Source organism: Saccostrea echinata, unplaced genomic scaffold (genome assembly GCF_033153115.1).
Source record: "Saccostrea echinata isolate AGI-Se365-2 ecotype Australia unplaced genomic scaffold, CSIRO_AGI_Sech_v1 ptg000002l, whole genome shotgun sequence".
Lineage (NCBI taxonomy): Eukaryota > Metazoa > Mollusca > Bivalvia > Ostreida > Ostreidae > Saccostrea > Saccostrea echinata.
In genome coordinates this window covers 20,875,101-20,889,074 of record NW_026889751.1, presented here as the reverse complement: position 1 = coordinate 20,889,074, position 13,974 = coordinate 20,875,101, and the positions used below count along the sequence as shown (strand labels likewise).

At 34.1% G+C, this 13,974-nt stretch overlaps 1 protein-coding gene and 1 pseudogene across 1 annotated transcript in view; both read left to right on the top strand.

The window, feature by feature from the left end:
* Positions 1–2,446, top strand: part of LOC133174190 (carboxypeptidase T-like) — a 71,489-nt gene extending 69,043 nt beyond the window's left edge. The window contains exon 7 of the mRNA XM_061309276.1: positions 2,261–2,446. Coding sequence (XP_061165260.1) covers positions 2,261–2,431 — 171 coding nt within the window. The 3' untranslated portion in view covers positions 2,432–2,446. The remainder of the gene's footprint in view (positions 1–2,260) is intronic.
* Positions 2,447–6,906: 4,460 nt separating this feature from the next.
* Positions 6,907–10,548, top strand: LOC133178122 (uncharacterized; annotated as a pseudogene).
* Positions 10,549–13,974: the final 3,426 nt, after the last annotated feature.

Here is a 13,974-nt window from a genome sequence, read left to right as displayed (position 1 = left end):
TTTTTATCCCACAAGATATGCTAAAATTGTTTGTATTTACTTCTAAATATGTTTCTTTTGGGAAAATCTAAGCGTTGGAGCATTTTTTAAGAGTGATGGGGGGGGGGGGGGAGGAGAGGGGGGATTATGAACCTGAACCAAATATGTTGCTTAACTGAATGGTATTTACCAATGGGCAACACATCCATTATTATGTCTTTAACAGAAGGAAGCTGAGAAGAAGGATTTGGAATAGGGTCAACAAAGGCACTGCACTGAATTTTTTTTAAATGTTTAATAAATCTATTTTAACAGATTACAAAAGTGTGAAACAGATGAAATATTGCTGTGCTTCATTAATATTAACAAGTTAAGATATTCCGAAGAATCCGTCAAAAGAAGAAACTACAGTTACTACCCCTATTTGCACGACTTATTCTGTGTGATTGAGTGAAAAAATCAAATTGAGTCTCATAATGACATACCCTAAGTAGCAAATGAATAAAAGTCATTAAATATGGTATCTTTATTCCTATTAAAACTTTCTATGCAATCCAAAGTTGCTTGTGAAAGTACATGACCAAATCTATCAACCCCTTTCAAAACTATTGATATCAAAACTATTAATACATAATGTAAACCAAATATGCATGTCACCAGAAAGTCAAAACCTTGAGGTCAGTAAATGCATATTGTTATTACCATTTAAGGACATACGCAATGTATTTTTTTTTGTCTTTTTCCCTGGAGCTGAAGAGTTCTAATACTTAAAGAAACTGTGTACTACATTTTAATGTCTATATATGCTGTTGTACACTTCTTCTAAAACATGTTTGGATAAACAAAACATCTAGAATATATGTTTAGTAGTTTTTGTATATTTTTCTTTGAATTATACAAGAATTTTCATCAATTGATATCTTTTCAAAACCCCTTGTAATGTATGCTGATTTTTTGTCTACAAACATCTGACGGCACTATAATCTTAAATTGAGAATATCTTGAAAAATTATCAGTAGGTAAGGTACGTTGCATGTGTCCTTAAATGTTTATAATTATGTACTCAGTTTGCTGTATCGTATTTATAAGCAACCCTTGTTTTACAAGTACAACTTGGGTAGCTATTAAATTTATTCTTTATTACCCGTAATTCAATTTTCTATCATTAAATGTAAAAAAGAAATTTAAAGGCAATTTTATGAAAAAAATGTGTGGTTCTACAAACTTTAAATGGTATCATCAAGCAGATTGGTATGTGTTTTTGATGGAAGTCATGGTGCATATTACACAAGACAGCTTATTTGATATAAACTATTTTTCCATCCAATCAAATATGTACTTACAAGCAGAATTAAATTATTTACCTATATTAATGTTATTTTCTATAACTTGTCAGAAATGTTTGTAAAACTGTAGAACAGTACAAGTAAATAACCTAACATTTGTATAAATATAAGACATATTGTATGTGGTATTGAAATCATAAAATTTTCTAAAGGAGGTGGTCAGCTCCCTACATCCACAATACGTCAACATTATAGCTTACCTGTCTGAATGGAAATCTAGAAATCACAGAAAAATGGCTATTCCAAATGTAATTTGGTAATGCTTCGGAGAGAAATGGCTAATCCAAATGTAAGTTTGTAATGCTTCGCAGAGAAATGGCTAATCCAAATGTAAGTTTGTGATGCTTTGCTGAGAGATGGCTAATACAAATTAAGTTTGTATTGCTTTGCTGAGAGATGACTAATCCAAATTAAGTTTGTAATGCTTCACCGGAAAATGCCTAATCCAAATGTAAGTTTGTATTGCTTAGCTGCACAACAAAAGTTCCTACTCTCGAATAGGATGTCATATTTTGTGACGGAGCACGATTTTTGGGTATATCATGATATTTTGTGACCATAAAATCAAAATATCAGTGATTTAGAAAAATAAACTGCATGGCAGATTGTGGTGAAGATTAAAATTTTTCAAATGCAAATCAAACTCCTAGGTCAAGAGATCAAAAATGTTGGTGCCCAAAGAAAGGTCTTGTCACAAGGAATACACCTATGAAATATGAAAGCCCTAGTACCAACCATTCAAATGTTATGGACAAGGTTAAAGTTTTTCAAAAGTAGGTCAAACTCCAAGGTCAAAGGTCAAAAATTGTTGTTATCCAAGGGAAAGTCTTGTCACAAGGAATACACATGTGGAATACAAAAGCCCTAGCACTAACTGTTCAAATGTTATGGCCAAGGTTTAAGTTACTATCACTATACTCTTTTCTTTATTTCAGACTGACAGTCCCTCATTAGTATTGGGATACATGATGTTAGGGATCACTGCTGGGGTTTCTTTGATGGTTTGTCTTCACAGAAAATTTAGAAACTGTCCTAAGTTTTCCCCTCATCAAAGAGTTGTCTCCCTTAAAACTCTGAGTTCTTCATTTCCTACAAAGAAATTGTGATAGTAAACCTCCTTAAGGATGCCTTTAATATTGATATTTTTTTTTAAATTATATATACATGTTTTAATTTATTTTGCTCAAAAAAGAAATCCTTATCTGAAATTTTATTTCTTGTGCAAAAGTCCCATTGACAAATCTTTTGTATTGTTATGTTTCAAACATGAAATTTTTGCAGTGTTTTGCAATCTTTATTTGAACGTGAATTTTTGCAATGTTTTGCAATCTTTATTTGAACACAAGTTTTTGCAATGTTGTGCAATCTTTATTTGTAATTTTATCTTTGATACAGATAGAAATTCATTGTATTAATTTGGAATATTTAATACCTTCAAACTGAATGTTTGTGAATTTAAAAAATTGTAAATGAACACACATGAGGTATTCTGAACAGTAGGATATATTTGACTTTGTTATACTTCTGTATTAAACAATCATAAAGATTATTTTTTTTTACTGGGTTATGATTATAATAATAAAAAAAATACATCTACTGGCACAAAATAATTATTCTGTATCCATTTTCAGGGTTTATGTATCCAATATTGAAGCATAAATTGTTGATACTAGATTTTATCTCATGTTTACCCCTTTATCCCGTGGATATGACTCATTGGATAATTTTTTCATATTCCACAGTTAAGTGCAGTTGTGACGTCACAATGGTAATGAAGTACAATAAAGTGGAGTCCTGTATACATTGGTTGTGAAGTATTAAACATGGGATAAAAAGAATCTCCCATGATTTGTAGTTGGATATGACTTTTATCCAACTCGTTGTGTGTTTTTATCCCCTCGCCAAGGCTTGGGGATAAAAAAAACACACAACTCGTTGGATAAAAATCATATCCAACTACAAATCATGGGAGATCCTATATATATATTTATTAATTTCATAATACTTATATTCTTTGTTGGATTATATAGTTACAATGTGGTTGAAAAATTTTAATAAGAGGAAATCCCTGATTATATCACATGCTACCCACAATCCATTGCAAACACGTGTATGGTTATGGTTTTAAAGGATACATATACATATATATTATTGTTCTATAATGTTTAGTTCATGGAGCAGGACATACATGAAGGGACCTGAAATATTTGTCAAAATAAATTGAAAAAAATATTTAGAGAAAACTTATTTGTTGACAGTTACTGCGTTTACTCTCTGACCTACCTATATGTAAGTCATATCCTTCAAATAAGAAGAATCATGCTGATTACTCAAACGTATGACATTTAATTTGTAATTTAATCATGGACCATTATGTTGAGAAAAATTAAATCAAAATCAGCATTGTTTTCTTTATATTTCATCATAATATCTCGGTTCTTTTCATAACAGACCAAGGTCAACTGCTGAAATATCAGGGGCTTATTTTACAAAAGAATTTATGATTAAGACCAAAAACTTTAGTTGATTAAAAAATTTTGGAAAATAAATGATCCTGTTAATTACGTAATAACGCGAGACACTGCTCGCAAAAATTTCATACGTGCATATTTATTCGTATTGTTTAAGGATTACATACAATGACCCTCCGATCGTGATTTTTTTTTCTGGCATTTAGCAATCTCGCGAAAATATACATGTAGTGATCTACATTATTGTCCCTCGTCAGGCTGTCCATTTTTAGCTCACCTCAACGAAGTTGGGGGAGCTTATGTAATACCCTCGGCGTCGGCGTCCCAGGTTAAGGTTTTTGGAGCAGTTTTCTTTTCAAGTACTTCTATGGCCTATATTAGTCAGAGATGCATGGAGAGTGCTTCTAGTGTGTTTTATTGTACCAGTCAAGGTTTCAGATGCTGCAATTTCATCTAAAGAATGACCAGATTAATGTTTTTGGAGCAGGTTAAAGTTTTTGGAGCAGGTCTCATTTCCAAGTAACTATAAGCCCTATATTGACCAAACTTGCATGGATGATACATCTAAGGATGCACACTACTGAACTTGCTTCAGATGCTGTATCTGACCTACATTTTCCGGATGAGTGACTAGGTTAAAGTCTTTGGAGTAGATCTCATTTCCAAGTAACTATAAGCCCTATATTGACCAAACTTGCATGGATGATACATCTAAGAATGCATACTACTGGACTTGCTTCGGATGCTGGATCTGACCTATATTTTCCGGATGAGTGACCAGGTTAAGGTTTTGGAGCAGATGTCATTTCCAAGTAACTATAAGTCCTACATTGACCAAACTTGCATGGATGATACATCTAAGGATGCACACTACTGGACTTGCTTCGGATGCTGAATCTGACCTATATTTTATGGATGAGTGACCAGGTTAAAGTTTTTGGAGCAGATGTCATTTCCAAGTATCTATAAACCCTGTATTGACCAAACTTGCATGGATGATACATCTAAGGATGTACACTACTGGACTTGCTTCGGATGCTGGATGTGACCTAAGTTTTCCGGATGAGTAACCAGGTTAAAGTTGTCATTTCCAAGTAACTATAAGCCCTATATTGACTAAACTTGCATGGATGATACATCTAAGGATTTACACTACTGGACTTGCTTCGGATGCTGGATTTGACTTACATTTTCCGTTTGAGTGACCAGGTTAAAGTTTTTGGAGCAGATGTCATTTCCAAGTATCTATAAACCCTGTATTGACCAAACTTGCATGGATGATACATCTAAGGATGTACACTACTGGACTTGCTTCGGATGCTGGATGTGACCTAAGTTTTCCGGATGAGTAACCAGGTTAAAGTTGTCATTTCCAAGTAACTATAAGCCCTATATTGACTAAACTTGCATGGATGATACATCTAAGGATTTACACTACTGGACTTGCTTCGGATGCTGGATTTGACTTACATTTTCCGTTTGAGTGACCAGGTTAAAGTTTTTGGAGCAGATGTCATTTCCAAGTAACTAGAAACCCTATATTGACCAAACTTGCATGGATGCTACATCTAAGGATTCACACTACTGGACTTGCTTCGGGTGCTGGATTTGACTTACATTTTCCGTTTGAGTGACCAGGTTAAAGTTTTTGGAGCAGATGTCATTTCCAAGTAACTAGAAACCCTATATTGACCAAACTTGCATGGATGATACATCTAAGGATTCACACTACTGGACTTGCTTCGGATGCTGGATCTGACCTACATTTTCTGGATGAGTAACCAGGTTAAAGTTTTTGTAGCAGATCTCATTTCCAAGTAAATCAGTTTTCAATTCAATACGGAAGTTTGCAATTATACGAAAATAAATAAAAAAGAGAACAATCTGCTTTTCCAGCATTTTGTCTGATTTGGAATACTTACATGTACTAGACTAAGTTTCAAAGAAACTGTCTCCCATCAGTTACGTACCTCAAATCACTTATTTAATAATAATGTTTTCCGAAGTCAATTAAGAGTCTATTTGTACATTGGTTGTTACAGATTAATGATAAGTAAGTGGACATAGATGTATCACCAAATTTCTGATCACCCTGATTAGGGGTTAGGACCAAAACGAAATTGCCCTTGCATTTGGTATTTCATACCAAGTCCGCAAGAAACGATTTCAGTTTGGATGAGCACAACAAAACATTTTCAGTTTGGGCTGAGGGGGGGGGGGGCACTAACCGAGCAAAAATTCCTTGACAAGCAAAAAAAAAAAGTTATCAGAGGGGCCATAAGCATAAAGTAGCTACATGTATGTTTTATAGTATGAAAATTATTGGGGCACCCCCCCCCCCCCGTGCCCCACCCCCTTTACCGGTTCCTTTGGTCATGCAGTGCATACCATCTCTTAATTCTTTTCCGTCTTTTTAACAGATATTTTTTTTTTAATTATTGGTTAAATGTTTTTATCAACTACCTTTGCAAAATATCCTACATTTAATTATGTGAAATAGAGCGAAAATAAACTGCAGTGCACTCGAGTCGCAAATTTAACGCCTGTTAGATTTTGTATTCATAAAATCCACGTGTAACAGTCAAACAAAAGCCGCTGGTATAAGTCATAAAAACTTGAAAATATACCTTTAAACTGAACTATTTTTATCTACATGTTCTTACAAATGCGAGGATGAATTTTGGCATACATATATATATGTTATCAGTCTGATCTCATTGCGTGTTACAAAACGATCTCAATTGGTCTTGGTTAATGACTTAAGTAGAGCTGCAGACATGTGGGGGTAAAGTGAAAATAGTAGAAGTTTTAGCCTGCCAATTCAAATACCAAAACTACAGTTGCAAGGTAAGCCTGATCATTGCATTCAGTAATTATTTCGAAAGTATTTGCATGCTTTTCTGAAAAGTCTTGAAACTTGTAAGAGTGCTGAATGAAAGGTTCATCAAGTTGCAATGCCCAATAAATTATTGTCCTGCTAAGGTTAGATTTATACAAAGAATTACTTTTAGTAATAATGACCTAAAACTACTAGTAAATTTAATTTTTATCATTAAGTATTTATTCATGTTTCTTAACTTCTTGTTTTTTTCTTCAGAAAAGTCTCTAAAATGGGTTGCAGCGGAAGTACAGAATCCTACTCCAAGATGTTTGCTTGCATACCCCCACAGCCCCCTTATTTGGGCCCCCGTGTGAATATCGGATTGAGAACTTCATGGTAGAGTACGTGGAACAGTTAAATCGTACATTTATGCCTACCAGCTGTAGAGACATGCCGTTAATGACCTTGGACGAAAATGTTTATAGCCTCACTTTGGGGTCATTGTATGACCTTGGATTCCGTCTGTTGACCTTCACAGTAATTCCGGCGTCGGTCACGGTCAGTGGAATCCTTACAGCAAACATCAAGCAAACACACAAGTATCAAGGAATTTGTAGGCACCTGCCCGAGGATGAATTACCTCAGCAGTGGTCCCTCAAAGTCGTAAAATCCTATTTGCCCTCAAAAATATTTACTTACGGGGTGTTTAGATTGGGTGATACAAAAGTTACTGCTGATTCCACCCACATATTTCAAACAATAACTGACGAGGCATCCAAAGGTGGCAGACTTGTTTGTGTAGAAGTAACAGGTTATAATTCTCAGAATGTGAAACAGACCGGGGAAACGAGTTCAGCTGCTGGGGCATTTGGTGGTCATGGTGCTATGAACTCTAGCTTCTTTGGGCAAACTCCGGATATGAGTAAGTTTTATCTCTTTGATTTCATTGTCCCACATTCATCTTATAAAATGAATGTTTTAAACACATCTAAAGATCTGAGAGATATGATCTGTACTTTCGCGTGTTTGTGTGATTGAAAGTTAAAATTATACAATTAGATTAAATTAAAATTATATTAAAGTGGACCTTATAAAACATGTAAATACTTATGACTTTAAGGCATTACACAAACATGTTGGTATACAAAGATTTCATGAATATTCATCATTGAAAGATTTTTCAGTGACAACAGGTGCAACCCGACTACAAATACGTGAGACTTGTTTGAAGATCGTGTAAAACCTATTTACAGTTCTATTCATTTCAAGATATATATTCTGAAAACAATATTTGGCTCATACTCACGCATTGTTGATTCTATATACACATTGTAGCAAGAGTTGTTGGCCAAAATGCATTTAATAAACTTATTTATCACATGTTTACTCCTTTATACAGTGGTTATAGCTGCAGAACTGTAGCGTTGTGGTCTTATATTTTAGTCTTCGACAATAACATAAAACCACAAGATGTGTTTGTGAAACACTGATGCCCCCGTAGGGCAACTTATATGATTGAACTTTCTCAAATGCAAATCAAATATGTTGGTACCAAAAGTAAGGTCTTGTCTCGAGGAATAAATCTGTGAAATATGAAAGCAATAGCAGCAACTACTGAATAGATATGGAAAAGGTTAAAGTTTTTTCAAAAGTATGTCAAACATCAAGGTCAAAGTCAAATGGCCAAAATTAATGGAGCCCAATGAAAGGCCTTCTCCTAAGAAATACACAGGTGAAATATGAAAGCCGAAGCACCAATCGTTCAAAAGTTATCACCAAGCTTAAAGTTTTCCAAAAGGAGGTCAAACTCCAAGGTCAAGGTCAAAGGGTCAAAGTTGTTGGTATCCAAAGAAAGATCTTGTCACAAGGATTACCTATGTGAAATATGATAGCCCTAGCACCAACCGTTCAAATGTTATGGCCAAGGTTAAAGTTTTCCAAAAGTAGGTCAAGGTCAAAGGGTCGACTATGAAAGCAATAGCAGCAACCATTGAATAGATATGGAAAAGATTAAAGTTTTTTCAAAAGTATGTCAAACATCAAGGTCAAAGTCAAATGGCCAAAATTAATGGAGCCCAATGAAAGGCCTTCTCCTAAGAAACACACAGGTGATATGTGAAAGCCGAAGCACCAATCGTTCAGAAGTTATCACCGAGCTTAAAGTTTTCCAAAAGTAGGTCAAACTCCAAGGTCAAGGTCAAAGGGTAAAAGTTGTTGGTATCCAAAGAAAGGTCTTGTCACAAGGATTACACATGTGAAGTATGAAAGCCCTAGCATCAACCGTTCAAAAGTTATGGCCAAGGTTAAAGTTTTCAAAAGTAGGTCAAACTTCAAGGTCAAAAGGTCAAAGTTGTTGGTATCCAAAGGAAAGTCTTGTCACAAGGATTAAACATGTAAAGTATGAAAGCCCTAGCACCAATTGTGCAAAAGTTATGGCCAAGGTTAAAGTTTGGTAAAATATTGCAAAACTGGGTCAAACTCCAAGGTCAAAAGGTCAAATATGATGGTACCCAAAGAAAGGTCTTGTCACAAGGAATGCACGTGTGAAATATGAAAGCCATAGCTCCAACCAATCAAAAGTTATGGACAAGGTTAAAGTTTTTGAGAACAAAAAGACAGACGGACGGACAGGGCAAAAACTATATACCCCCGAATCTTCGATACGGGGGCATAATAATAACGCTTAAGTTCTGCAGCTACTGTGGATATAGCTCATAAGATATATACGTTTTCATATCCACGGTTGTGAAGTCACAATGGTTTTTGAGTGGATTTGATCGAGTCAAACATTGTGGATTTACAAATATAATACAGCGTAAAACATGAAATACATGTAGCTATGTTTGATTAAAACAAGTGATAAAAAGAATCAGCCCCCTTGGTTTGTGGTTGGATATGATTTTTTTTTTTTTATCCAACTCGTTTTGTGTTTTTATCACTTCGCCAAGGCTCAGGGATAAAAAAAAATCTCAAAAATCGTTGGATAAAAAAAATCATATCCAACCACAAATAACCATGGGAGATCATCAACTTCTCTCGTTTTTTAAGATACGTGTATGAAGCTTATAAAATTTTGTAAAAATCGGAATCACTGTATTTTTTCTATGATCACAAAAGAACATTTTTTGGCGCCAATTAATTTTTTTTAAATATAATCAAAAATAAAATATAATCAAAGTTTGAAAAATATAAAATATTCATCTGTTGAAATCTACGTAGAGCATACATTGTACATACATTTAGCTGTTTTATTGTCATGAAACCATTTTATTACCAGGTAAATTATTTTCTGTCTGTAGTTTTAGGAGTGGATATTTTCTTTGAGATACCAAGAAACCCATCCTCGACACAATACGTTTACCAGTGTGTCACAATTCCAATGAAAATTACATGGAGAGTGGCCGTGGCAAAGGGAGGGGAGTGGAACGTAGAGCTGGACTGGGCGGAAGTTACGTCACAGTACCTTGAGACAGGTTGGAAACTAATAGACATCTTCAGAGATTCAAACAGTAATGGTTTTCAGGATAAAACAGCATCTACATCGAAAGTAACAATCAGTCAGAACTGCGTATTCTTTTTCGAAAAAGAACAGTCCAAACTGAATGACAAGACTCCCGTATACGAGGCGACAATGATAGAATATAATCTCCCTGGCGAAATGACGAGTAAAATTGGTACCACCAGAAGAAGTTATAACCCAGCATGGGGACCAATATTGGACCACCTTGGAACCTTTGGATGGGAACTAGTCAAAATTTTAGACACTCCGGCACAGAAGTTTGACAACATTGGTTTGTTCGGGTCACTTACCTTCAAAAAGATCATGTGGATGTTTTTTCATCGAAAAATTGTTGCTGTCTCGTCTGCTACAGAGCACTCATCATCTAGTGGAGCAAATGCAGCACCTACTCCAACTGACCCACCAGAATAAGTGACATGCAACATATATTTGAAACTTAACCAGGAATTAACTTACTGTGATACCATATAGTTGAGGGTAACATTGAAAATCCAAAAAAAAACCATTGTCAACAAAGGGTCAACCGAGATTGACAAGTGTTTACGAAGGGTGAACATTCTCAATGTTACCCTCAACTACATGCCATGTTTATCATATTATACTGGATTTTTTAAACAAATACATATGTAAGTCTCCAAATTCGATGGTCTCGCCAAAGTCTGATGGTCTGCGCCAAACCCCGATGGTTCGTTTCCTACGAGACACACTGCGCTAAAGTGCGATGGTCTGACACGTCAAAGTCCGGTAGTGCGCAGTTAGCCTTGCACCCACTCGAGAAATAAGGACTAGTAGTACAATTAAAATTTGGCTTATTCTAGTGAATCATTTCAATTCCGTGATCAAATATTTAATATTCATTTGTATCATTTGAAAACATCAGACCTTGGCGCGGCGCGGCATCTCAGTTCGGCGTAGTAGTACTATGACTTTATAAACATGAATTGTTTTTCCACACCATCGGAGTTTGGCTTGTGAAACCATCGGGGTTTGGCGCAGACCATCGAACTTTAGCGTGACCATCGGGTTTCGGAGTCCCATCGCACTTTAGAGTTTTGTTTGTTTATTACTCTCAAACCATACAATGGTACATGAGGTACATGAACACGTTTACATATATACAGAATATCAGGTCAAGTAAGGAAGAGTAGTATATATAAAAAAGAAGATTATTACTGAAAACATGCCAATATCGTTTTAACAAACAAAGACAGCTTTATCAAGGAGTCTACATCTGTGGTGGACATAAGGTTCTCAAATTTATAAGTATTTATATTAGAAAAATATTTCTACTAGATATTCTCCTATACATAACATTGAGCCTTGCTCACATAAATTCTCGCAGTCAATAAAATGGACAAACAAACCGAGAAAAATGCCTATAGTTCGACAAAATAGAAACTGAGAAACTATATCTCCATTATTACACAATTTTTCTTTGTTATTTCGGTTAACATTAATGATTACTTAATGAAAAATCTCTAGAATTTGCAACAATATCACAAGTGCTTTTTGTATACATGTACATGATTCTGGAACTTTAAAAGTTAGTAATACACTTAGTGATCATCGAGCAACTTACATCAATATTTATCATAATACTAATGTTAATGCGGCATATAAACGAAAAATTTGGAATTATAAGTATGCAGATTTAGAAATCCTTAATAATTTAATCCTACAATGTGACTGGCCTCAACTAGAATATGCTGTTGAAGTTTGGTTTGGCTGCACAAAGGCAGACATTGAAAATCTTGAAAAAGTTCAGTTATTTGCTGCAAGAATAGTTACTGGGCTTACAATTATTGCTTCAAGAAATTCATTATATTTGGAAACAGGTTGGGAACCTTTGGAATACAGAAGAAACAGAGCAAAACTAATAACAATGTATAAAATGCACAATAATTTAGTACCTAGTTATATACAAAATTTAGTACCTGACACAAGAGGCAATATTTCAGGATATACTATTAGGAATTCCTTAAACTATTCTTTGCCAAAATACAGATTAGAATTACTTAACAAATCATTTATTCCTGATACTGTCAGAAAGTGGAATTCCCTTAGTCTTAATGCAAGGGAGGCAACTTCTATTAAAAATTTTAAGAACTGTCTGCACAAGAATATTGTAAAACCTCAGAAATATTTTTCATATGGAAAAAGGTTTTTGAACATAATTCATACAAGACTGAGACACCATTGTATTTTAAACTCTGACTTATATATCGTTGTACCTTAATAACTAGTCCAAATTGTTCATGTGGACTACTAGAAGATGCATACCATCTGTTTTTTTGCTTGTAAAAATTATGCAAATGCAAGGAATTCCTTAATGAATAAGCTACTGTCATTTAATAATTTATATGATATAGATGTACATTTATTGCTATGGGGTGATGATTCTCTTACTATTGAACAAAATGCTGAACTTTTTAAGATTATTCAAACTTTTCTAAATGAATGTGGTCGTTTTTCAAAAAAAGCTTAATTTTTTTCCCATTGTAAATATATATTTGTACATTTAAAGATCTTATTTTCTTTCTATTACTACTATGTATATGTAGTAGACCATATATATACATGTATTTTATTTTGGCAATTTTACAAAATGTTGTATTAGGAGAAGACTATCTAAGTTTTTGAACTTGTGTCTAATCCTTTTGACTCTTTGTCAATAAAATATGTTCAATTCAATTCAAGTGCTTAAATTATTGTCTATGAAATAGTATGTACACATCAAATATTTCTTTATATTTCAACACAATTTTTCTATATTAGTGGTTCAAAGTATGTTTAAAATTATGCAATTTTTGTTTTACTATGACAGACAATTTACATCTTTCAGATAAATATTTGAAGTCCAATCATTCAAGAGTCATATCACAAACAAGATTTATTTTGATTTCATACCTTTTAATAATTAGAACAAAATACTTTAGTAAGTTCAATTTGATTTTTATACATTTGAGCTAAAGACATTTTGCATGCTTTCTTCGCCTTTCTTCTTTTGGAATATCACCCGTCGTCAAGCAATGTTTATTGTTGCTACGTTGGAGGACATGATTTCATCATTCAAAGGGTAATAATGTTTCTAACAAATGTTTCTCGACGACAGGCCCGTAGAACGCAGATTCAGCTGGGAAGGGGGGGGGGGGGGGCACAACCAAACATTTTCAGATGGAGGGGGCACTACAAAGCAAATAATCCTTGACACGCAAAATTAAAAGAAGTCATCAGACGTTATCGAGAGTACACAAGCATATAGAGCAACTACGTTTTCTATAGTATACTTTATACCAGCAAAATAATTCGGGAGGCATCCCCCGGCTCCTACGGCCATAGACGAATCTGATTCAACCAATTTACATGAAAGTATAATAACATAAAATAATTTATTGAATATTAATCTATTTGAAATCGAATTGATTATAGTATATATTATATGTAAAGAAGTTTTTGTTCACACTTTTATTATATTTCCGTGTAAAATGCTATATATTTCAACATATAAGTCATGATATTATACAGAAAATTGAGAAAATATTGACTTCGAATCTGTGTCCACGCCCAAGAATTGACGTCCTTGGTACAGTAACCTTGTAGCATCTCTTTCCTTCCTTCTTTTAAATTGAATTCATAAAATCGAAAACTTTTAATATTATAATATCATTCTCACATTCTTCGAGTCCCCTAAATGCTTCTTATTAATAATGTTGAAAGCTGAATTCTTAATATGTATAGCTTATTAGGTTATTAATTGTTACTGTGTAACTCCTTTATTTTAATTCCCTAATGCAGATTTCAGAGCATCACATGCAGAAACTTAAATTTTAACAAAGA